The 25,283-nt window shown below is 40.0% G+C and overlaps 1 protein-coding gene across 2 annotated transcripts; it reads left to right on the plus strand.

Moving 5' to 3' along the window:
- The first annotated feature begins 2,007 nt into the window (after positions 1 to 2,007).
- On the plus strand, positions 2,008 to 24,675 carry LOC149843338 (uncharacterized). 2 transcript variants are annotated; one of them, XM_090001788.1, is made up of 3 exons: positions 2,008 to 2,232; positions 3,648 to 3,742; positions 24,596 to 24,675. In XM_090001788.1, exons 1-3 carry the CDS (start codon positions 2,035 to 2,037, stop codon positions 24,597 to 24,599), a joined length of 297 nt encoding a protein of 98 aa, XP_089857914.1. In that variant the 5' UTR covers positions 2,008 to 2,034; the 3' UTR covers positions 24,600 to 24,675. The 2 variants fall into 2 exon arrangements, with proteins under 2 accessions (XP_089857914.1, XP_089857913.1); XM_090001787.1 differs by lacking the exon at positions 24,596 to 24,675 and adding an exon at positions 4,457 to 4,576.
- The last annotated feature ends 608 nt before the right edge of the window (positions 24,676 to 25,283 follow it).

The following is a 25,283-nucleotide window of genomic DNA, read 5'->3' on the forward strand; positions in this document are numbered from 1 at the left end:
CACATGATTGGATTTGCAAAAAAAGTGTTGAAAACTCCCATATTTGTATATATATTGTGCGTAAACCAATTTTAACAATATATAGGTGCCAATGGGTGGTTGGTGATGAAGGTTTTTGCATGGCCTAGAAAAAAAAAACTAATCGAGTTGCAGAAACATAAGAAACCCAACTACAATTAGGAATGCAAATAGGTTGGATCCATGATGAGTCATTTGCAAATTTTAGCTGTTTTGGATCTGATTCTGATCTTAACCCCACAATCAGTCCAACTAAAATAATCCTGTACCTGAGTAGATGGGCCAATGTTGTCAATATCTGAACCAAAACCAGCAACACATAACCAATCAAATCCAATAAGTAGCATCTCGCTTTGGTCCATAACCGATCAACACAGCACCATTTACACCTCAAACCTTAAATAGCGTGAAATGACCCTCTTACCCGGGTAATCTGGATCTGGATATCTGTCTGGATATGGGTGTTCAACGCAGTCAAAACGACCATGTGCCGCTGACCCTTTTATAAAGTCTAGATCACAGGCAAAGCCACGCCAGCTTGGCTGGGATCCATATTCAACTAGACAGTGCAGTGAATCACTAGTCAACGGGCTGGTTGCCAGGTCGGGTCAAACAAACCCCAAGGGAGTTTGGCATAGTGTGGTGGGGCCTTGGCTGCTAGACGGGCAGTTAAGGTTTGATTCCCACAGGTGTTGCCCTTCTGCGCAAGCCAACGCGTAGCATAGGTATAGGGGCAGGGGTCCTAGCTTTGGAGTTTTACGCTGCCGGCATGACAACCATAGGTATGGCAGGCTTAACCAGCGCGATCAGGTCTTGGTACTGGGTGTGGTTTGTTAGGGTTATAAATAAAAGAAAAAAAGTCGGGTCAAACAAATCTGCTCCGGCATTGCCCAAACAGCCGGACAACATAAGTCTAGGCAGCCCCACCTTGAGCCCAGTTCCCCATTAGCAGGATCAAGCCCAGCTCGGACACGACCTAAATGGACCGGTGCATGAGAAAATCGGGTTGGTGCCCAATCTTAAGCGTAGAGATACATCACAAGTAGGGGTGGGCAACCAGCTCGGCAGCCCGATGGGCCAAGCTGACCCGTTCCGCCATGGGCCGGGTTTAAGCCAAGATTTTATGCCTGAGCTCATTAGGTACCGGGCCTAAACTCGTCTCGTTATATATGTGGGCTGGGCTAGGGTCCGCCTGATGGACCTGAGTTATTTATTAATTTTTTAATAATATAAAATTTTAAAAATTAAATATTACATAGTAACTTGGATAACTGTTATTATTTACCTAATTAGTTGCAAATTTGCTATTTGTTAATTATTCCTATTAACCTAATTAGTTGCACTAATTAAGAATTAGTTGTATGACTATTCTCTGGTTAATCCATAATTTCCATCAAATATTTATGCATTTCAAGATTGGACCAGGCCAGACCCAGCCCGCTTTGCATTGGCCCATTGGACCAATGGGCCGAGTCATGGGCTTATCTTCAAACTTGAGCCCGTTAAAAATCGGGCCAAAACTCAGCTAGTTGACCGGTCAGGCCTGATCAACGGCCGGGTCCATTAGTAGGCTGGCCTGATTCCCACCCCTAATCACAAGGATACTCCACTTCGCTCTCTTGCCAATGTCTTCTTCCATTCTACTCTTAATGGAAATCACATGAAAAAATATCGTGTCGTGTCCTTTCTCAGTGTCCTTGTGGCGTAAGTTTGGATTGGGAGGCAAAAAGGGTACAATAAAAAAACCCAGCAAGTAGATGATGAAGGTGGGACCCATATGCAATGTGGAGCTGGGCCCACAAGGCAACTTTTCTCCGATATCTGTGACCGCGGTGAATCTGTTGCCTTTTTCGGTATAAAACGGAACTCTTGAAGAGGCCCTCTTCGTCCGTCTCTCCCCTCCCCCACCATCCCTCCTGAGTCAACGAGGTGTAGATTCTGGTTCAGATTGTATTTTTTTTTTTGGTGTTTGTGGAGTTTCCTCATCCGGGTCCTCTTCCTATTCTATAGATTCTCATGGCTTTCCTGAGAGAATCAGTTAAGAAAAAGCTTGATTTTGATGATTCAGCCTTCCCACCTTCTACCCCCTCTTCTTCTTCTCCTGGTTCACGCGTTTGGGGTGGTGGTGGTGTCTATGCAGAGATGGTGGTGCCCAAGGAGATTGAGCTCCACAAGGAGGGTGGCCCGGAGCTGAAGTTGAAACAGATCCTCGATGTGAGGGCTGCTGCAGTGATGGGTTTCTTCTTCTGTTTTTTTTGTCATCTTTTTGTTTCTCTCTTCTGTTTCTCTGTTGTTTTTGGTGTGGCTTTTCTGTTGTTCATCAGTATCGTCAGTGATTGCCCTTTTTTCTCTTCTTGTATGTGTTGTCAGTGTGATCGTGGGTTGTATTTGCTTGACTTGTCATGATATCTGTGATCATCATTGTTGCCATCATCATCAAAACCGCGTCGTCTTCGTCGTCGTCGTCATTGTTGTTGATTATCGACATCGCCACCGTCCATCATTATCAGAAGCAGCGGCAACATACATGCATGTTCTGTTCAATTGTTTTTTTCTCAAATAGAACACTACAGCTATCATCATCATTGCGTGTGTTCTTCTTCATCATCATAATCACCATCAGACGCAGCGGCAACATACATGCATGCTCTGTTCAATTTTTTTTCTCAAATAGAACGCTACAGTTATCATCATCATCATCATCATCATCCTTGCGCATGCATGTATGCTCTGATAGTGTTATCTGTTGAGATGGCATGACCGCTACCATCATCATGCTTATTCCTCTTTTAATGATACTGCCTCTCCTCCTCCATCCGTCCCCTCTTTTTTTTCTTGAAAACGGAAAAGGGGGGTTGTTCGAAATTTCCGTTTCTTCCTCGGGTAATTTAATTTATATAAGACTGCAAGCCATCATCGACCTCATTTGGTGAAGTGTAGAGACTGATGGGTTTGAAAGTGCAAGAATTAAAATAGTTGCAATCTTCTTTTGCTGTAATCTGGCAGAGTGAAGTGGTGATCGGAATTTGGAAGGTTTTCTGTTAATAACTTTGGGAGGAGATTTGTCTTTTTTTTTTAAATAATTATTAGAATGGTGATATGTGCGACTGATTGCCTTGCTAGTAGGGAATTTTGTTCTAAGAATTTAATCAGTTTTAAACTGTTTATGTACACATTGAAGATGGATAGGAATCCTGCCGTCCTGCATTTTACTCAAGGAGATAGGCTTGCCAATCTGGAGTGAATTCTTTTAACGCATCTATTTCCTATTTTGATTCTTCTTGTTTCTTAACATGAAAGACTTACATTCCAGTCTGTATCTTTACATTCACCGTTTGATCTTCTCTCTTTCTTCTGTGCCGCTGTCTTTTTTTATATTTTTTCTTATATATATATATATATATATATATATATATATATATATATATATATATATATATATATATATATATATATATATTTTAGAATCTCTCTTTCTTTTCTTCAAATCCTGTATGTATTTCTTTATTTTCATTTGAATGCATTTGTTGGTAGGGGTGAAGTGTAGAGACTGATGGATTTTTGAAAGTGCAAGAATGAAAATAGTGCTAATATCTGTTTAATCTTTTTTATTTTTTGGTGTCATACAGAATCTTTTAAGGTTTAGAGAAGTTGGTGAGTTTCTCAGTGGGGCCTTAGCTGGTGCCATGACTAAAGCAGTTTTGGCTCCCCTTGAAACTATCAGGTGACTTTTCTTCTCTTTTGCATTTCTTTTTTCCCTGTATGTCCTACTTTCATAACGTTTCTCTTTGGGCTTTAATCATGAATAGTGTTTTTAAGACTTAAATGCTTGTAAAGTACTTGAAAGCTGTCATGCCCCAACAAGACTGAAATGTTCTCACTATAGTATGAATGTTTCTTATATTGAAAAGGCACTTTGTTACTTTGTAAAGAGTCCCGTAGAATTTGTAACGGAAAAGAGCAGACAAGGCAATATGAAAAAAGAAGTGATCTCTTGCTAACTGCTCTATCCATGCGACATAGCTTGCTAATGTGGTCTAAAGTGAAAGCAGAGAAAAAACAGCATATACTTCAGAGCTTTTGCAAGGAAGGCAACTATGTGAAAATATCAATAAAGAATTGGTAGGTAGTTGCTTATGGAATCATGGCGAAGACTGTAATAGTAGATGTCTTAAATCTCAATTGTTTAACTGGTTGTTGCTGATCAATATTAGTATAAAGTATTCCTATTCGTACAGTTAAAGAGAGGTCCAGCAAATATCTGGTGAAGGTTTTTCAGAATTTTTTTTGTTCTGCTGGAAAAGAGTTTAGTAATGTTGGGCAAGAAACACTATGATGGGGGATTCAGAGTCTTGAAACCACAAGAGTTAGCCGGCATGATGGAGTGCTTAACCTTCCAAATATGGTCTGCTGATCTTCAATCTCTATGTTTTGGCAGAGGCCCTAGTCCAGAGTCTCCATACTATAATCTGATTCTGATAATACCCACCCAATGTTGCTCAAAAGGAAATGGTTTAGGTTAATAAGTATACAATTTATAAGGAAGCTGGATCAAGGTCTCTGTGCTACCAACCATCACAGCTTGGCATCTGCTTTGCTTGGGTTACTTTGTTTCATGAGTCCTTTTCTTCATGAAAGATGCCTTAAGCGGGGAGAAGGATAAAGAATATCATGTGGAATTCATCTTACAACTTGTTAAGTCCACTGGCTAGCTCCATCCAAATAAATGCGCAGGTCCCACATCTGTCCTTCTTCTGTCCCAGCACCCAAATTGTCAGTCACCAGCACCAGCCTTCAATTAAGGATGCAGATACTTTATTCTTTGAAGGAGAATGTTGAAGAAACTGGTTTTATTCAATATCTTGCTTGGCATGCATCCAACTTATTCTATGTAGAGACTATTTATGTTTGTGTCATGGACTCATTTTCTTATGCTTTATTTATTTATTTTCTTTCTTTTTTTGTGTGTGTGGAAAATCTCATGGGTGCGATCAAAATGACAATTTTTACCAAAAATGCATCGGTCTTTCATATTTTATCAGTAAGGTAACCTTTTCAGTAGAAATATCTTAGAAAACTAAATCAACGGTACTTGTTGCCATCATTATTCTTGTGAATTCATGCAACTCTTTTGCATCATAAAAACTCTATTTCACCCGTCACATGATTCCAAGTCATCAACAGAAGCACTGATAATGAAGGGCAAACAAAAGTATCCACCATGAAAGAGATAGACCTACAGAAGAAAACCTCAGTCCTGGAAGGAATGAATTTATAGGGACTGCTTTGTAAGGTTTCTGCAGATGTCTACATCTAAAGTTCACGAGCTTGTTAGCAGATCTACAAAATTGTAGTGATAGCCACGAGTGAGAGAAGACACTTATTGATTGTCAAACAGAATTTAGACATCTAAAGTTCATGAGTTTGTTAGCAGATCTACAAAAATGTAGTGATAGACATGAGTGAGAGAAGGCACTTATTGATTGTCAAACAGCGAATTTGGAGCTGAGGAGCAACTAAAGATGAATGTTTTAGGCTGTTTTAGAAATAGTTGAAGGTGGCCTATGTGTCGATTAAAAAATGACTGGCACCTATTGATGATAAAATATTTTCTGTTTTTTCCAGTAACCACAAGTCTGTCTACTTTCATTCTTCCAGCCAAAAGTGACTTCCAACAACCTCAGTGAGAATGGAATTCTTTGGCTCACTTTCACAATTCTGGTACTTGTTCTTCAACTACTTTTTTTACCCATGTCCCCATCCTCCACTTCATGTATGTCATCTCTGGAACTAAAAGCTTGAGTTCAGTCCGCCCTGGTAGATTACCAAAAAACCTTAACATAACCTCATATGTGCCCTTAGGTGCCTTTCTTTGATGTGAAACACAAGATAGGAAAAAACGAGCTTCTCTGAAACTATATGTGATGTTGGAGGGAAAAACTGTCCTAAGAGTCTAAGACCGGATTGACTGTCAGTTTGTCTTAGACATTTCTACCCAAAAACCGATTCAATCGCCCAATGCCATTTTTTTTTTGGGCAAGATAGCGCCGATCTTTAACATTTGGATGAATCTTTTGTCTTCAATTAGTTATGTTATTGGAAATTTTGGCTTGGTCATCGAGCCTCTTTCCAGTCCATCTTCTCTTTATTCGAAGTTTGTAGAAAGTGGATCTGCGTTGCGCACCACAACTACCACCTGTTTTTGCGTGGTAACTGCAGAATTGCTGGAAATTTGATTAGCTAAACATTCTCACATCATCAACATGATTACTAATTGTAAGTACTCATGACCATTATGTCGTGTTGTTGCCATTATCATTATCAAACCCAGTGATTATCATGTGTCGTGATTACTCATTATAACTGGATCTGCCAATTAGCCCTTGTTCAGGGTTTGGCTTAAATTCTAAATTATCCTTAAGATGCAAATGTGTGTGTTATGTACTAGGGCGAGAACTTCATTAGAATTGATCGCAGTTGGTTCCAGCTGATGATGCATCTGTAATTCTTCATATTACACAACATGGTGCTCAGCCATTGGGCGTAGATGGATTGGCTAAAGTCGGCCTATATATCTTCAAGGAGGGATCTTTGATTCAAATCCTATTGGGGGGAATTTAGTGTGACCATTATTCCAAAAAAGAGAAAAACAGAAGAAGAAGAAGAACATGGTCTTCATGTTTCCCATGTTATTTAGCATAATAGACATGACAAAAGTGATTATTTTATATTTTTCCAACTTTCTGGCTCGGGATATGCTAGCTCTTGGTTTCCCTTATTCCAATGTCAAAAGTCTCCTGGACAAAATCTTGGCAACAGAAAATCTTGCAATATTATGGTCTATCTGGTTTTCTGGGGGAAATAACAGCATATATAAAAATATAAAGTATATAAAATATAAATAAATATACACAAAATATAAAAATATTAGAAAATGTTTCTACAGCACTAATACCATGGTTAAAAATGTATCTTTTTTTTTTCAAAATACATGGTGCTTTGAAAATACCTGCATATTTTCAGCATCACATGCAGATAGGGACGTCAATCAATTGGATTTTATCCATTATCCAATCAAATTCGACTCTGTTTAGTTGCATTTGGTAAGCTAAAACCATATCTGATTATAATCCAATGCAGATAAAAATTTTGATTTTTTACTACTGAATCCGACATATATCCAAATTTGATGGATATTTGTATCCGTTTAGCCAATCTGGTATGTGTTTTTCACCATCTGAATCTGGATTTGAATCCATTTAAAGCCCACATCTGATTAGTTGGATACGGTATTGGCCACATCTGATCCGAATCCAAACCGTTTGCATTCCTGTATGCAGACTTTTAGCATTATAAAATGGCATATTGACAGAAAGTTGATGCCTAGTGAATTGAGTGAACGTTTTAAGACCAGATTCCAAACTGTCTCAATGCAGCTAATTATTCGGTTGTATGCTACTATCAAACAGGGTAATTCCGTTCCAAGCATGTTTGCCAGACACGTGCTAGTAACAAACACCCCATTAATAAAGTATAACCAGTGATTATTTTCTCTTATTTCATAAAGAATATCTTCACAAGCAAGGGTTTCCAAGGCATGAGGCATAGTGAAACATTTTTCAAAAAATACGAATGAAGAATAAGCCTGATATTTTTCAGAGCATAAATATAGAAAACCATATATATATATATATATATATATATATATATATATATATATATATATATATATATATATATATATATATATAGAGAGAGAGAGAGAGAGAGAGAGAGAAAGAGAATTGCTAAATTAAAGTACTTTATTAATTCTGAAATATAAAATAAATAACAACCATTACAAATAATCACAAAAAACAAATTTATATTACAACTTATGACTAAAATAAATGAACCATGAGATTAGGAGATCAAGGGCGGACCTTAGTAGTGAATCTAGTGATGAGGCTGAACCTGTACTCCAGCTGGATTAGTGTTTTTTTTTGTCGATGACGAAGTTCCCTACCGAATCCGGAAATCTCCGGATGGAGTCACTGACACCCAAGCTCTTACGGAGCCCACCAGTGAAAGGCACCTACACACCCGGTGGGAGTCGAACCTAGGACAAAGGGGTCAGCTGGATTATTGCTATGTATAACACAATCACAGTGTATCAAACCCGGTTGCAAACAGATTCGATACAGGCTGGATCATGGCAGATTCAAACCCAATATCTGAAATTCAAAAAGTAGATTCCGTTCCAAATCAGACTAAATCTGGGAGGTAGGGTTGAAACCTGATCCAAAATATATGTGGTAATATTGGATATGGCAAGGGAAAGATTAAAAATTAACTCTTGTAAAAAGTAATGGATTGTGATTCGAATCCAAATCAGATCCAACTTAAAAACTGATCCAAATACAATTTGAATCCAAAAATAACAAGATTAAGCAGATTTTAGGCCGACCAGAAAGCACATGCAGACCTTATTTTAAGAATCTGAACCGAAAACAACAGGTTTGTAGATGAGGACCAACTGTGGTGCCATATTCATGATCCAATCTCTATTGGCCCAAGTATGAACATGTAACTTAGCTAGTGATGTAAACGGTTTAGATTTAGATCCGATGTAGCCAATACAAAATGCAACTGATCAGATGTTTTCTAAATGGATTTGGAGTCGGACATGGACTCAGTTGGTGAAAAGCTCATACTACATCTGCTTTTTTACATATATTTGGATTTGGGTATTCATCAAATCCACATATTCATCAGATTTCGGTAGCAAAATCCTAAAACTATATCTGCATCCTATTATAATTGAATATGGTTTTGGCTTACCAAATCTGACTAAACGAATTTGGATTTGGGGATAAAATCTGACCCATTGACATTTCTAAACTCGGGTCCAAAAGAAGTTGCCATGATTTGGTATTGCCTCTTAGGGCCTGTTTGGAATCTGTAGCTGGGATGGTTGTTTATGGAGTTTATGCATTTGAAGAAGTGGCACTTGCCAAATCCATGATTTAGTGTAAATATAAAGGAGAAAGGGCCTCACTTCCCATCCCAAATGCATAAATGCCCCATCCCAGTGCCCAGATTCCAAACAGGACCACCAATATAAAAGCTCTACCTTATTGGAATAATTTAGACAAATTTGAAAAATCTAAGTCCTGATATATAGAACTTAAAAGAAGAAAGACTAACCCGGAAACCAAACGGGTCAGACATGGTTAGGGTTGTGCTTGACCTGATACTGTTTCTGTATTTTGTAAATTGGGCATGTGGGTGTGGTACTAGAGCCAGATACAACTCAGATCTCATATAGATTCCTTAATCCAGATCCGATCTGGATCTCACGGTGTTGAACTCACTTGGCACATGTAAAATCTATTGGTTTTTATAGGATAAGGTAAAACTGGGCTAGGATATATATATATATATATATATATATATATATATATATATATGTGCTGTTTGAGTGCTTGTAATTTGTTTATAAATCCTTATTATATAAAAGGCAAATACCGACATCTTCTACTTCTTTATTATACAACTCAACCTGCCAACACTTACCTTGTGGCTTTAGCTACTAGTACTGCTCCAGATTTACTTTCATGGAAAGGTGAGACCATTAAGAGATTCACATCCTAATGATGATTCCTCATCAATAAAAAACATTTAAGTATTTTTTTTATCTTTTGTCAAAGTCTTTTATTCACTATTAAAAGCAATTATACGTCTTTTAAAATTAAGAGTTAAAACAATGCACTTTTTTTAAGACACATAAATTACCATTTTTACAACTGTTAGAGTTACAAAAATTGACAAAAAAGTAAGATCAAAGGAGGAACCTAAGGCAAAAAATGTTATCATTCAACATTTAATTAAAAAATTATTCACAAAATAAAAATATTTAAAAGGTCACCATGTAAAAATGTTGAACTCAAACTAAAACTAAAACTTGTAAGTTTAATGCATGTGACGCACACCCATGCATATATAGACTTGTATATGCTTATACTTGTGTGTGTGTGTATATGTGTTACATGAATTAAATTAATTTTTTTTACATTTGCAACCCTTGGATTATTTGGTCTATTTATGAATATATTTTAATTTAAATAATGTTATTAAATAATATTGGTAAATTTTGATTTTAAATTTCATCATACAAAACTATCATCTATTTTGAGTGGTTCTCTTAATCATATTTATGTAATTTATCATCATATCATTATCTATATTTATTATATTCATATAAAACTTTAGCAACAAAATAAACAATTTATGAGTAAAAAAATGTAAGCATTTATAAAAAAACAACATCCTATGAAAATTACTTTTGCATTGTTTATAGTTGATATTTCTTATTATATATGTTTACAATATAAATTATTAAGATATTAATTGTTAAATTATTTAGTGGAAACAAAAATGTACTACAAGTGGATTCCAATTCTCAATAATAGAATATACAAATTATAAATTAATTTTTATATAAATAACCTCAAAATTTCTCTTAACTTAATGTAATGCAATTTCTTGTTAGCTTTTTCCTTGTTTATACTTATTGTTTACAATACAAGTATTAATGTAAAACGGATTTTAAAGTATGCTTATTAAGTTATAAATAAAAGTGTTTCATTTGTCAAGCTTACATTGAATTTAAAATTATAAGTAATGTTATCAAACAATCACATAATAATAACTTCAATTTTTGTATAATAAAAGTAAATTTGCATAGATATTTATTTTATGTAATATAAGAACAATAAAAAAGTTTATTATAACACTTACAAAAGATTATTTAATAATTTTTAAAACTACATATAATTCAATAATTCAATTTAATATAAATAAAATATTTCTTGTTGCTAAAAAACTTAACGGAAACTGTATTTAATATTTATTAGTATTTATATTTTCAATTATTATATTTATATATTTTTTTTAGTTCTCGAGTGTTTTGTATCCTTAAGACAATGGAAATGTAATCATGATAACATGTCTCGCCAATTTTAACTACTTCATCTTGTTAAATTAAAAAGATACGTACAATGATAAATTAAAAATATTAAGCAACATGACATTCATAAATGCTATGCAATACATAACAAAAATTTTCTAAAATATGAAATGCATGAAGTATAACTTCTGAATTTTTGTGTAATTAGTAAAGTAATTCACATTTTGCTCTAGCTTATTAAAATATTCTCTTTTTTTAATGTAGATAAAATTTTAATTAAGTACAAAATAATTGCAAGAACAAGTGGTATAGTTTTATTGTTACATTAAACATCACTTGTGAAATTTATTTAGTAATTTTTAAGTTCACTCCAAATATAGAGAAATAAAGCAGTATGATTAAAAAGGAGAGAAAGATAAAGATAAATAAAAAGAAATTAAGTACATGAAAAATTTTCAACGAGAAATAATATTCTATTATACCTATTTTTTTTATATATGTGTTATGAATTTTTGATGCCACCCTAACGATATTACGTTGTTACCTTACTTTTTTTTAGGGGGGGGAGGGGGCGGGGATTTGATGGCTACATGTTTTGTATAAGAATGTTTATTTAATGATGAAAATTGTCAGATAAGAATAACCCTCATTCGACAAATGACAATATAGTTTCTTTTATTTGGGTATAAGAGGAGAAACATGCTTGCCTAAGTTGCCTTTCTTATATTTTTAATAAATATAAGTTAATTTGCCTAAATATATTTTATAAGTATATTGTACATATATAATCTTTTAATGACACTATTTATATTTTATTGATTTTTAAATAAGATGGTAAAAAATAATTTTAGTAATTAGTGTTAAGAGATATATAGATTTGATAGATATTACAAATTATGAAATTTGATTTATATATTACATATATTTTTGTAATATAAGAACAATACAAGAAGTATATTTTAATATTTAAGAGAATTATTGATTAACTATTTTATATAAATAATTATTTTAAGTAACATATAGTTCAATTTAATTGAAATAAAATATTTTTATTGTTAAAAAACTACATACTACTTTAAGTAATTATATTTTGTATGAATTGTATTTGTTATTCATTAGTATTTACCTTTTTGTTATTATATTTATATAGATATTTTAAATATATTACATTTTTAATGTTTGACATGAAAAACCAAGTAAAGATATGAAAAATGTAAGAATTTTATTAACATATAATATTTGATAAAATAAAGAGAGAGAGACAGAGAGAGAGAGAGAGAGAGAGAGAGAGAGAGATTTTATTTTTATAATTTGAAACTATCTTGTTAAAAGTTAATTTACCTAAATATCTATTTTATGTGAGTGTATAATAGATACATAATATTTTAGCATCATTATTTGTATTGTAAGAACCACGATAATTCTGAGATATATTGTATTGATATGTGTTTTAGTTTCCTTTGTTTCTTGCTTCGTCGCAAGATTTTTCTCGTAATTGTGTTATTTCAGCGATACGAAGCCCGAATCGCGTAAATTCTGAAATTCTAAGCAACGAAGGGCAATGCTAGCAATCTAAGGTCTCATACTCTTAGATTCGATTTATAACATATCATAGTGGGTTCACTCCGAATTTGGAACCTAAACGAGAAAAATATCTCGTTGTTTTACGTATTTTGGCGAAAAAGGGCATATCGGCGAATACGAGTCGGATCGAGGCTCAATTTCGTCGGAATTGAAGATTTAAATGTATATTAATATTATTTAGATCTTAATTTATAAAAGATAATTTAAAATTTCAACTTTGAATTAATTTAAATCAATTTATTTAAATAACGAAGTAAATTGGGTTTTTCATAAAGTGAATTACAATTTTCGTAAAATCTAAAAGTATATTGTAAAAAATAAAAGTGGATTTTCAAAATATTTTGTATGGAGGATTGTCTTGGGCATTTTTGAAAGTGGTTGGCATGAGCTCCACCTCAGCCCATGCCATTTTGAGGATTTATGAAAATGAATTTACAAAAAAAAACTCCTTTTAATAGGCAATTTTGAAAAGTTTGTAAAAAACCAAAACTTGAGGCTTTGTATGGGTTTTTAGAAAGTAGGTGGGCACAGCCCACATGCCTTTTAGGGGGTAGCTCCTACCCACTCCAATCAATCAAAAGAAAAAAAACAAATAAAAAGGGTTAGGTTTGTTTAAAGTCAAGGGGGTTGTTAGGAGGTTGTTGGGAGTGGTTGGGGGGCAGCCCCATGACCACCTTTGACTCACTCTAGCTAGACCTAGTTGGGGAGGGAGGCCCTCCATCTGGTCTCCTCTCTCTCCCCACCCTCCATCTTCACCTAACCCACTTTCTCTCTATTTAAGCTTGAAGAAGAGATGAGAGAGAAAGGGCTGACCCTTTCTTCTCTCTCTCCTTATTCACTCTTCTTCCACTCCTTTCCTCACTTACGTAGCAGCCAACTGAGCAGCTTCATCCTCTTCAACTCCAACAAAGGTGAGAAGCTTCCCCTCCTTCATTGTTATTTCTTCGGTTGGGCGTGAATGGCCCCATGGATATCGGTTTGCACTTGCTAAGTGCAAACTGATCCATGGCGGTTTTGTGCCATGGCTGTGCTAAGCAAGCACTAAGCTTGCATTTGAAGCCACATGTTAGGCGAAAAAAAGAATTTTCATGTTTTGCTTTTGTAAATGTAGCTTATTTGATTAAATGTTATTCTCGTTTTTCCCAGTGATCAGAGAACTCTCTGGTAAAATGAGCGTATCTCCCTGGATATGCATCGGATAGGAGAGTTCTTGAGCATTTCGGAAAGCTAAGACAGATATCTACAACTTTGTAATTGTCCGTTTTTACTGGTTCGGCTTAAAGAGTCGACGAAAAATAGCATCTTTTTCTGACACGTTTTTCCGTCAGCAACCCAGGAACGTCTCGAGTGACACCGGGTTTTTCGGTGATATCTTTTGAACCGTATATCGATTTTCAGATTTATTAGATTTTGTAAAGAGATAACAAAACTCTCTACGAGTTTTGTGTTTGGTGTTTTTTCCGATACATCCTGCAGACTGCCGGAAAATGGCAGCCTTTCGGCTGCAATTTTTGAAATATATATATACGTATATGTGTGCATATTTTTTTATATAACGCCCCTTGAGATGGCTGTTCTTCGTTGGATGGATGGGCTGGGCTCTTCCGCAGCCAGCCCAAGACCTTATGGGGCTTCGTTGGGCCCCATGGCCTTGGGGTTTGCTGCAGCCAAGCCCCGGACTGACCGTTGGCGGGTCAGTCCAAGCTTGTTTGGGTGCACCCACTATGATGGTGTGTCGGGCCCTAGCATGGCCTGGTCTGGACCCAAACATGGGTCTGACCAGGGGGTACAGACCCCCATTCGAGGCCCTTCTTATGATTCAGCCTGGCCTTGACCCACTGGGTCCAGACCGTGTCCCTTGGGTGCGCCACACGTTTGGGAGCTAGGCACCCCATTGGCATAGGTGCACGCCCCTCTCGTGCTCTGGTCCGATCCCACCTTTGGGACGAACCAGAGGTTGCTGCTGGGCACACAGAGTGTGCCTCAACCCTCTGTCAGCCCAGCTGGGCCTAGACCCACAGGGTCTACGCCAAGCTGATTTGGCCCAGCCCTTCGGCTGGGGGCTTTTGGGCTAGCCGCACCCCATGTGCGTGCCGGCTAAGCCCGGCCCGTTGGATTGAACCCACTAGGGTGCAGTCCAGAGGCTCCCTAGTGATCTTAGTGGGTCTGATCCTCGTTGGATCAGACCTACTAGGAGGTCTAGGTCTGGCCCTTTTGGGCCTAGTGTTGTCGAGCCCGCTAAGGAGCTCCCTTGGCGCCTAACCGGGTGCGGGTGCACCCGAGTGTGCTCGGCAGTGTGTTGGCCCGTGCTGCAGCCTAGCAGCACATGGTCCGCACGCAGTGTGCAGACCATGGTGCCTGTGAGGCCAGGTGGCCGTCGGCTGCAGGCTCCACAAGGGTCGTGCCTTGGTTTCCTTTGGCGCCAAGTTAGGCACTGTGCGCTAAGGCACCCGGTGGCCTTGGCATCTTTGGGCAGTCATGAGCGGGACCCCCGGCTTGTGGTCTGCACCATTAGTGGACTCAGATGGATCGTCATGACGCCCATTGAGTTTTCGTGAATGTCCTCTGGTGACGGCAGTCGTCTCTCTCGTCGCCGCCAAGCGGATTTGGCCCGGTTAGCAACAACGTTCATTTTCGAGCAATGTCATTGCAGCCGCGGATTCGGGTGCTCATACCCCGCTGACTACCCTGGCAACGAGATGATTGAGTTGTGACTCACGTCACGGTACACGTACGCGTGTACCTCGCTTGTTTTTGTCGGACACTTCAGACGATTTGCGCTTTTGTGCCTCGGTTGCGCGAGCAGAGTGCGGCTATACTTTGGTAGCGACAATGTAATTCCCATTCGGATGGGATTGAGTCAAATCTCGCTCTCGACATACTTGGGTGTTGATTTCCGCAACAATCCTTCACCGAAGGCTTCGCTATGCGAGATTTGTCGCAACGTGAGGGTTGGAATACGAGTATTGGGAAATACGTATTCTAAACCCGGGTCACTCCTCGCATATACAATGGTTATCATATATGCATTTTGAGCCTTGTGCCGCTCAAAGATTGTGAACTGTGTCAGTTTTAAATATGTATTGTTGTATCATTGCGCATTTACGATACTTGTGCGAATTTAAGAATTGGTAGTTTTTCTTGTTTTCGTATGTGCACTTTGGCACATCCTGACACGTAGGTCACTGGTTTTGGCTTATCGAGTACATTCTATTTTGGCTTACTTTCGCATATTGATGAACATACGACGCACCAGAGGTGTGCTATACACTCAATGTGACCTACACTTAGAAAATGAAACACCATAGGGTATGACACATTTGACCTGTTGAGGTTTTGGGACTCGGTTGGAGTCTTCGGGCAATGGCCCATGTTCGTGAGAGGGAGTGCTCACGTGTTGTGTTACCCTAGGCATAAAATGAAAATGGTGTTGGATATCGTCTTCGCAGGCGATGTGCTCTTACGGCCAGGTGAGGCTGAGCACGTGAATGGGCAGGCCAAGTCCTCGTTTGCGTACCCGCTGGGACCACGAGGCACAATACATTGGGAGGAGGTACAACATGAAAACTAAGCCTAAATAAGAAAAACCTGTCATGCCCCATTCACAAATTTGGCCACCTAGGGAGAGGGTGGATGGTACAGCCCTGAGTGACATGTCGTTATTACGACCCGTTCTTTGAGGAGCCACAGAGCCTTCTAACCTCTAGTCACTCGGAGTTAGGGAGGTCGAGGTTGCCCTCTTCAGGGACCTCTGCTACTGCAGTAGTACGGATTGCAATCCTTTGCCCCTGTGAGAGGTTTCTCCTAGTTGCGCACTGCCCACGGGTGGTTTTCTCGGTCTGTAGCATCCCTGGTTACTACACTAGAAATTGAATAATAGACGTCGGGTGCATGTCTCACAGAACTCAAGGGTCTTTCCTTTGCGTACCCGAAGGAGGTTAAAAAGAAGAACATAAAGACTAACCAAACAGACTAACATATTGTAGTTGTTACTTGTTACTTAAGCACTGCCTATACTTTTGTAGTTGTTGCACCCTACTGCTTAGTTTTAGTTTTGTTATTCTATAGTTGCACTTGTTACCTCTTCGTAGTTGTACAGTCTTGTAGCACATGCACTTACCTGACATGCACATATAATGTTATTTAAATGTTTCTTATTGTTCCATCATGCTAGTTGTAGTTGCTACTTAGTATAGTTGTGGTATGTTGTTACCTTCTACTTTTCCATAGAAAAGATAGTGTATGGATGGTTTGTCTCACCAACTTGCAAGAGTACTGACCCTGTTTTATGAGGATACAAGTGACGAGTAGACGCAGCGCGATGTGACACGCATAACAGAAGCCTTGAGAATCACACTTTGCATTAGATCATGGCTCTTTCTGGTTTTTGGGGTTTGAGGGGTTTTTCCTCTCCTTTTGAGAGACTGTTTCTTTTTGTACTCAGTCTCCTTTTGTAATTTTGTAAACATTATAGAAATGAAATGTATTTGGTTTGTCTTTCCTTACTGTGGCTCGCTTAGACTTGTGGCCTTTGCTTTTACCCATGTTCTCTCTTTTTGTACTTCCGCTGATTGGTTTCCAACTACTTACCTTTCAAAAAAAAAATTGCTCAAAAACCAAAGGTTTTTATAAGGTCGGGGTTTGGGGCGTCACAGAGATTGGTATTAGAGCCGCAGTTATAAGTGTAGCCCAAGACTTCTGCATGCATTATCCGTCGCACTGTAAGTATGTTTTGCGTAGTTACTCTTGTTCTTTATCGATGATTTTCTATTGTATGTAGCTATGCATGCTTAATTAGTTGTATAAATGTTAGATGCTTGTTGATTCGAGGAATGAGCAAATGCTCAAAGCTCTTATCGACTTGATCTAAAGCACACAGGCCCTCGATCGGGCAGTTCAGCAGATTGTGCGGAGTGCCCGGATACTTGCACATCTGGCACCTCTTTGTGGGAAATGTGTCCAGTATCACGAGGGGCAGATTTGTCCTCGTGCCTTGAGCGTATGCCCCTACTATGGTCTTAGGGGGCATATTGAGATTGAGTGTTAGCGTAAGTTGGGCGATGAACTCGCGATGGGTAACGTTGGGATCGAAGAGAACGAGGCTTCTGGGTTCAGTCAGGTACAACCAGCGGTTGACCTGGTGGGAGATGCACAGGGTGCACCAGTTTCTCCCGAGTACACGCCAGCTTCCTACTCTCGATCAGTTTCTCCCGAGTACACGCCAACTTCACCTCCGTGGTCTCAGGAGTGAGTCATTCTGAGTACACACCTTCTTCTTCTCCTCGTCCGATGCAGAGACAATATGGAAACCGGAACACCTACCACAACTACTACACTCGTAGGCAGCGGTGATCGTGTTTGTTCAGATGTGAACAGGTTGTGGATGGGACACTGAGTCATTATTCATTTTGTAGACTTATTTTGTGTTTGCTTCTTGTTGCGAAGGTATATGTGTTATAACCCTGTTATAGAGGGTAATTTTGGCTTGTACTGAATATATGTATGCATCTGCTATTCAAGTAATGAAATTATGCTTTGACTTGTCTCTTTGCTTATACGAGTCTTCTTTTTTTTATTTTAGATGGCTTTGCGTGAACGTTGTGATCGTATCATGGACACCCTGAACAACTTGGCATAGGTTGTTGGCAGGCAGGCTGAGGCCATGCGTGCCATGGGTGAGAACTTGCAAGCCTCTCAGGGATGAGAGACTTCGGTTCCTACTCCCTCTCCAGTTCCAGCGACAGTCATGCCCTACAAGCAGTTCATGACTATGAACCCTTCGTCGTTCGATGGGAAGTCTACACCTAAGGCAGCCGATGACTGGATACGAGAGATTGAGCGGATCTTTCGTGTGTTACAGGTCAGTGATGACCAGAAGGTAGACTTCGGCACGTATAGGCTCTGGAAGGATGTCGAGAGGTGGTGGGCGACCACCTTGGATGTCCAGTTCGCAGGCGGAGCAGTCACGTGGGAGAAGTTCGTAGAGGTCTTCTACGCGGCCTACTTCCCGACCCACGAGCGCAGTCGCAAGATGCAAGAGTTCCTCAACCTTCAACAGGAGAACTCTACTTTGGCGGAGTACATCACGAGGTTCAGAAGTCTGGAACGCTTCTGCCCTCGTGATGTACTCTGCCAAAGTAGAGTTTCCCTGCTGAAGGTCGAGGAACTCCTGCATCTTGCAACTGCGCTCGTGGGTCGGGAAGTAAGCCGCGTAGAAGACCTCTACAAACTTCTCCCACGTGACTGCTCCGCCTGCGAACTGGACATCCAAGGTGGTCGCCCACCACCTCTCGGCATCCTTCCGGAGCCTATACGTGTCGAAGTCTACCTTCCGGTCATCACTAACCTGCAGCACATGAAAGATCCGCTCAATCTCTCGTATCCAGTCCTCGGCTGCCTCAGGTGTAGACTTCTCATCGAACAACGGAGGGTTCATAGCCATGAACTGCTTATAAGGCACGACTGTCGCTAGAACTGGAGAGGGAGTAGGAACCGGAGTCTCTCGTCCCTGAGAGGCTTGCAAGTTCTCACCCATGGCACGCATGGCCTTAGCCTGCCTGCCAACAACCTCTGTCAGGTTGTTCAGGGTGTCCATGATACGATCATAGCGTTTGCGCCAAGCCATCTAAAACAAAAAAAAGAAAACTCGTATAAGCAAAGAGACAAGTCAAAGCATAATTTCATTACTTGAATAGCAGATGTATACATATATTCAGTACAAGCCAAAATTACCCTCTATAACAGGGTTACAACACATATACCTCCGCAACAAGAAGCAAACACAAAACAAGTCTACAAAATGAACAATGACTCAGTGTCCCATCCACACCCTGTTCACATCTGAACAAACACGATCACCGCTGCCTACGAGTGTAGCAATTGCGCTAGGTGTTCCGGTTTCCATATCGTCTCTGCATCGAACGAGGAGGAGAAGAAGGTGTGTACTCAGGAGGACTCACTGCCTGAGACCACGAAGGTGAAGCTAGCATGTACTCGGGAGAAACTGATCGAGAGTAGGAAGCTGGCGTGTACTCGGGAGAAACTGGTGCACCCTGTGCATCTCCCACCGGGTCAGCCGCTGGCTGTGCCTGACCGAACCCAGAAGCCTCGTTCTCTTCGGTCCCAGCGTTACCCATCGCGAGTTCATCGCCCAACTTACGTTGACACTCAATCTCAATATGTCCCCTAAGACCACAGTAGGGGCATACGCTCAAGGCACGAGGACAAATTTGTCCCTCGTGATACTGGTCACATCTCTCACAAGGAGGTGTCAGATGTGCAAGTATATGGGCACTCCGCACAATCTATTGAACTGCTCGATCGAGGATCTGTGTGCCTCAGATCAAGTCGATAAGAGCTCCGAGCATTCGCTCATTCCTCGAATCAGCAGGCATCTAACAGTTATACAACTAATTAAGCATGCATAGCTACATACAACAGAAAATCATTGATAAACAACAAGAGTAACTACACAAAACATACTTACAGTGCGACGGGCGATGCACGCAAAAGTCTTGGACTACACTTATAACTGCGGCTCTGATACCAATCTTTGTGACGCCCCAAACCCCGACCTTGTAAAAACCTTTGGTTTTTTAGCAAATTTTTATCGATCGAGCTCGTGAAGATGGCTCAGTCTTTCGTGTTGGTGATGATGGTTATATCTGTATGAAGCATCGACTTTGGGTGTCAGATAACCATGAGTTTGGGAAAGAGATTCTTGATGAGACACATCTGTCGAAGTACACCATCCATTCTGGTGGTACTAAGATGTTCAAGGATCTTCAACGAAAGTATTGGTGGAACGGGATGAAGCGTGAAGTCGCAACTTACGTATCAAGGTGTTTGACTTGTCAGCAAATCAAGATCGAGCACCAATGTCCCGATGGTTCCATGCAGAGAATCGAGATTCCTCAGTGGAAATGGGAAGATATCACGATGAATTTCGTGGTAGGACTACCGCGAACCAGGCGAAAGCATGATGCGATATGGGTGATTATGGACAGACTCACCAAGTCTGATCACTTCTTACCTATCCAGATTAGTCAGTCGCTTGAAAGCTTAGCAGACTTGTACATCCGAGAAATTGTACGGTTACATGGCGTACCTACATCTATCATTTCAGATCGTGATCCCAGATTCACGTCGCGATTGTGGGGACAGTTGCAGTCAACTTTGGGAATGAAACTGAAGTTCAGTACCGCTTTTCACCCTCAGACTGATGGTCAGTCAGAGAGAACGATCCAAACATTGGAAGATATGTTGCGAGCTTGTATGCTCGATTGGAAGGGTGAATGTGATTCACACTTGTGTTTAGTCGAGTTTGCCTACAACAACAGTTATCACACTACAATCAGGATGGCTCCGTACGAAGCCTTGTACGGGAGGCCTTGCCAATCACCGTCATATTGGGACGATATCAACGATCGATCCAGTGAATCGTCGATTATTCTTCAGCACTATACTCAGCAAGTGCAGAAGATTCGAGAGCGTCTGAAGGCAGCTCAGGATAGACAGAAGAGTTACGCCGATAAGAGGCGGCAAGAACTCCAGTTCGATGTGAACGATATGGTTTTCGTGAAAGTATCGTCGACGAAGAGCGTGTTTCGTTTTGGAAAGAAAGGAAAGTTGAGTCTTAGATACGTTGGCCCATTCAGGATCCTTGAGAGGATCAGTGGAGCAGCCTACCGGATTGAGCTACCACAACAGTATGCTCAAATTCATAATGTTTTCCACGTGTCGATGTTGAGGAAGTACATTCCTGACCCATCACACGTCATCCGATACGAAGATGTAGAAGTGCAAGATGACTTGATTGTAGCCGAGAGACCTGTCGAGATCGTGGATCGCAGAGATCAAGTTTTGTGTACTAAGACCATTCCGTTGGTTAAGGTACGGTGGCAACACCATGGCATCGAAGAATGCACATGGGAGCCAGAGGCCATTATGAGGGAGAAATACCCTGATCTTTTTGTGGCTTAGTGTTCATGATTTCGCGGACGAAATCCCCTTTTAGGAGGGAAGGATGTAAGAACCATGATAATTCTGAGATATATTATATTGATATGTGTTTTAGTTTCCTTTGTTTCTTGCTTCGTCGCAAGATTTTTCTCGTAATTGTGTTATTTCAGCGATACGAAGCCCGAATCGCATAAATTCTGAAATTCTAAGCGACGAAGGGCAATGCTAGCAATCTAAGGTCTCATACTCTTAGATTCAATTTATAACATATCGTAGTGGGTTCACTTCGAATTTGGAACCTAAACAAGAAAAATATCTAGTTGTTTTACGTATTTTGGCGAAAAAGGGCATATCGGTGAATACGAGTCGGATCGAGGCCCAATTTCGTCGGAATTGAAGATTTAAATGTATATTAATATTATTTAGATCTTAATTCATAAATGATAATTTAAAATTTTAACTTTAAATTAATTTAAATCAATTTATTTAAATAATAAAGTAAATTGGGTTTTTCATAAAGCGAATTGCAATTTTCGTAAAATCTAAAAGTATATTGTAAAACATAAAAGTGGTTTTTCAAAATATTTTGTATGGAGGATTGTCTTGGGCATTTTTGAAAGTGGTTGGCATGGGCTCCACCTCAGCCCATGCCATTTTGAGGATTTATGAAAATGAATTTACAAAAAAAAACTCCTTTTAATAGGCAATTTTGAAAAGTTTGTAAAAAATCAAAACTTGAGGCTTTGTATGGGTTTTTAGAAAGTAGGTGGGCACAACCCACATGCTTTTTAGGGGATAGCTCCTACCCACTCCAATCAATCAAAAGAAAAAGATGCCCTTTTGGGCTTTTGGGCTAGCCTCACCCCATGTGGGTGCCGGCTAAGCCCGACCCATTGGAATGAACCCACTAGGGTGCAGTTCAGGGGCTCCCTAGTGACCTTAGTGGGTCTGATCCTTGTTGGATCAGACCTGCTAGGAGGTCTAGGTCTGGCCCTTTTAGGCCTAGTGTTGTCGAGCCCGCTAAGGAGCTCCCTTGGCGCCTAGCCGGGTGTGGGTGCACCCGAGTGTGCTCGGCAGTGTGTTGGCCCGTGCTGCAGCCTAGCAGCACATGGTCCGCATGCAGTGTGCAGACCATGGTGGCTGTGGGGCCAAGTGGCCGTCGGCTGCAGGCTCCATAAGGGTTGTGCCTTGGTTTCCTTTGGTGCCAAGTTAGACATCGTGCGCTAAGGCACCCGGTGGCCTTGGCATCTTTGGGCAGTCATGAGCGGGACCCCCGGCTCATGGTCTGCACCATTAGTGGACACAGATGGGTCGTCATGACGCTCATTGAGTTTCCGTGAATGTCCTCCGGTGAAGGCAGTCGTCTCTCTCGTCGCCGCCAAGCGGATTTGGCCTGGTTAGCGACAAGGTTCGTTTTCGAGCAACAATGTCGTTCCAGCCGCGGATTCAGGTACTTATACCCCGCTGACCACCCTGGCAACGAGATGATTGAGTTGTGACTCATGTCACGGTACACGTACGCATCTACCTCGCTTGTTTTTGTCGGACACTTCCGGCGATTTGCGTTTTTGTGCCCCGGTTGCGCGGGCAGAGTGTGGCTATACTTTGGTAGTGACAATGTAATTCTCATTCGTATGGGATTGAGTCAAATCTCGCTCTTGACACACTTGGGTGTCAATTTCTACGACAGTCCTTTGCCGAAGGCTTCGCTATGCGAGATTCATCTCAACGTGAGGGTTGGAATACGCGTATTGGGAAATACATATTCCAAACCCGGGTTTCTCCTCGCATATACAATGGTTATCGTATATGCATTTTGAGCCTTGTGCCGCTCAAAGATTGTGAACTGTGCAAGTTTTAAATATGTATTGCGGTATCATTGCGCATTTACGATACTTGTGCGAATGTAAGAATTTGTAGTTTTCCTTATTTTTGCACGTGCACTTTGGCACATCGTGACACGTAGGTCACTGGTTTTGGCTTATCTAGTACATCCTGTTTTGGCTTACTTTCGCATATTGATGAACATACGACGCACCAGAGGCGTGCTATACACTCGATGTGACCTACACTTAGAAAATAAAACACCATAGGGTATGACACGTTTGACCTGTTGAGGTTTTGGGACTCGGTTGGAGTCTTCGAGCAATGACCCATGTTCGTGACAAAGAGTGCTCATGTGTTGTGTTACCCTGGGCATAAAATGAAAATAGTGTTGGATATCATCTTCACAGGCGATGTGCTCCTACGGCTGGGTGAGGCTGAGCACGTGAATAGGCAGGCCAAGTCCTCGTTTGCGTACCCATTGGGACCACGAGGCACAGTACCTTGAGAGGAGGTACAACATGAAAACTAAGCCTAAATAAGAAAACCTGTCGCACCCCATTCACAAATTTGGCCACCTAGGGAGAGGGTGGATGGTACAACCCCGAGTGACATGTCATTATTACGACCCGTTCTTTGAGGAGCCACAGAGCCCTCTAACCTCCAGTCACTCGGAGTTAGGGAGGTCAAGGTTGCCCTCTTCAGGGACCTCTGCTACTGCAGTAGTACGGATTGCAATCATTTGCCCCTGTGAGAGGTTTCTCCTAGCTGCGTGCTGCCCACATGTGGTTTTCTCGGTCTGTAGCATCCCTCGTTACCACACTAGAAATTGAATAACAGACGTCGGGTGCATGTCTCACAGAACTCAAGGGTCTTTCCTTCGCGTACCCGAAGGAGGTTAAAAATAAGAACATAAAGACTAACCAAACAGACTAACACATTGTAGTTGTTACTTGTTTCTTTAGCATTGCCTGTACTTTTGTAGTTGTTGCGCCCTACTGCTTAGTTTTAGTTCTGTTGTTTTGTACTTGCACTTGTTACCTTTTCGTAGTTATACAGTCTTGTAGCACATGCACTTACCTGACACACACATATATTATTATTTAAATGTTTCTAATTGTTCCATCATGCTAGTTGTAGTTGCTACTTAGTATAGCCGTGGCATGTTGTTACCTTTTGCTTTTCCATAGAAATGATAGTGTATGGATGGTTTGTCTCTCCAACTCGCAAGAGTACTGACCCCGTTTTATGGGGATACAGGTGACGAGTAGACGCAGCGCGATGTGACAGCGCACAGCAGGAGCCTTGAGACCCACACTTTGCATTAGATCCTGGCTCTTTCTGGTTTTGGGGGTTTGAGGGGTTTTTCCTCTCCTTTTGAGAGACTGTTTCTTTTTGTACCCAGTCTCTTTTTGTAATTTTGTAAACATTATGGAAATGAAATGTATTTGGTTTGTCTTTCTTTACTGTGGCTCGCTCAGACTTGTGGCCTTTGCTTTTACCCATGTTCTCTCTTTCTGTACTTCTGCTTATTGGTTTCCAACTACTTACCTTTCAAAAAAAAATTGCTCAAAAACCAAAGGTTTTTACAAGGTCGGGGTTTGGGGCATCACATGTATTCATAAAATGTTCAAAATTATTTTTAATAACTAATGTTAAGAGTTACAGACTTGATAGGTACTATAAATTTGCATATTCATTTTTCAAAAGAAAAAACTAAATATTTTATTAAAAAATAAAAATTCTAAGTCTCAATTTTAAGAGTGCATCCAAGGGATACACCTTTAAAAGTTTAATTAAAGCATATGACATGAAGGCTAATATTATTTATGGACATGTAAACATTTTTTGATGAAAAAATTTCCGGGGCCATACAAGAGGCTTTTACACTTCATTAAGTACATATTCTTAAATAACACATTAAGTTATTGTCATGCTTTTCATTTAC

The sequence above is a fragment of the Nuphar pumila genome, chromosome 3 (genome assembly GCF_984573655.1).
Source record: "Nuphar pumila chromosome 3, dmNupPumi1.hap1.1, whole genome shotgun sequence".
In the NCBI taxonomy this organism is placed as follows: domain Eukaryota; kingdom Viridiplantae; phylum Streptophyta; class Magnoliopsida; order Nymphaeales; family Nymphaeaceae; genus Nuphar; species Nuphar pumila.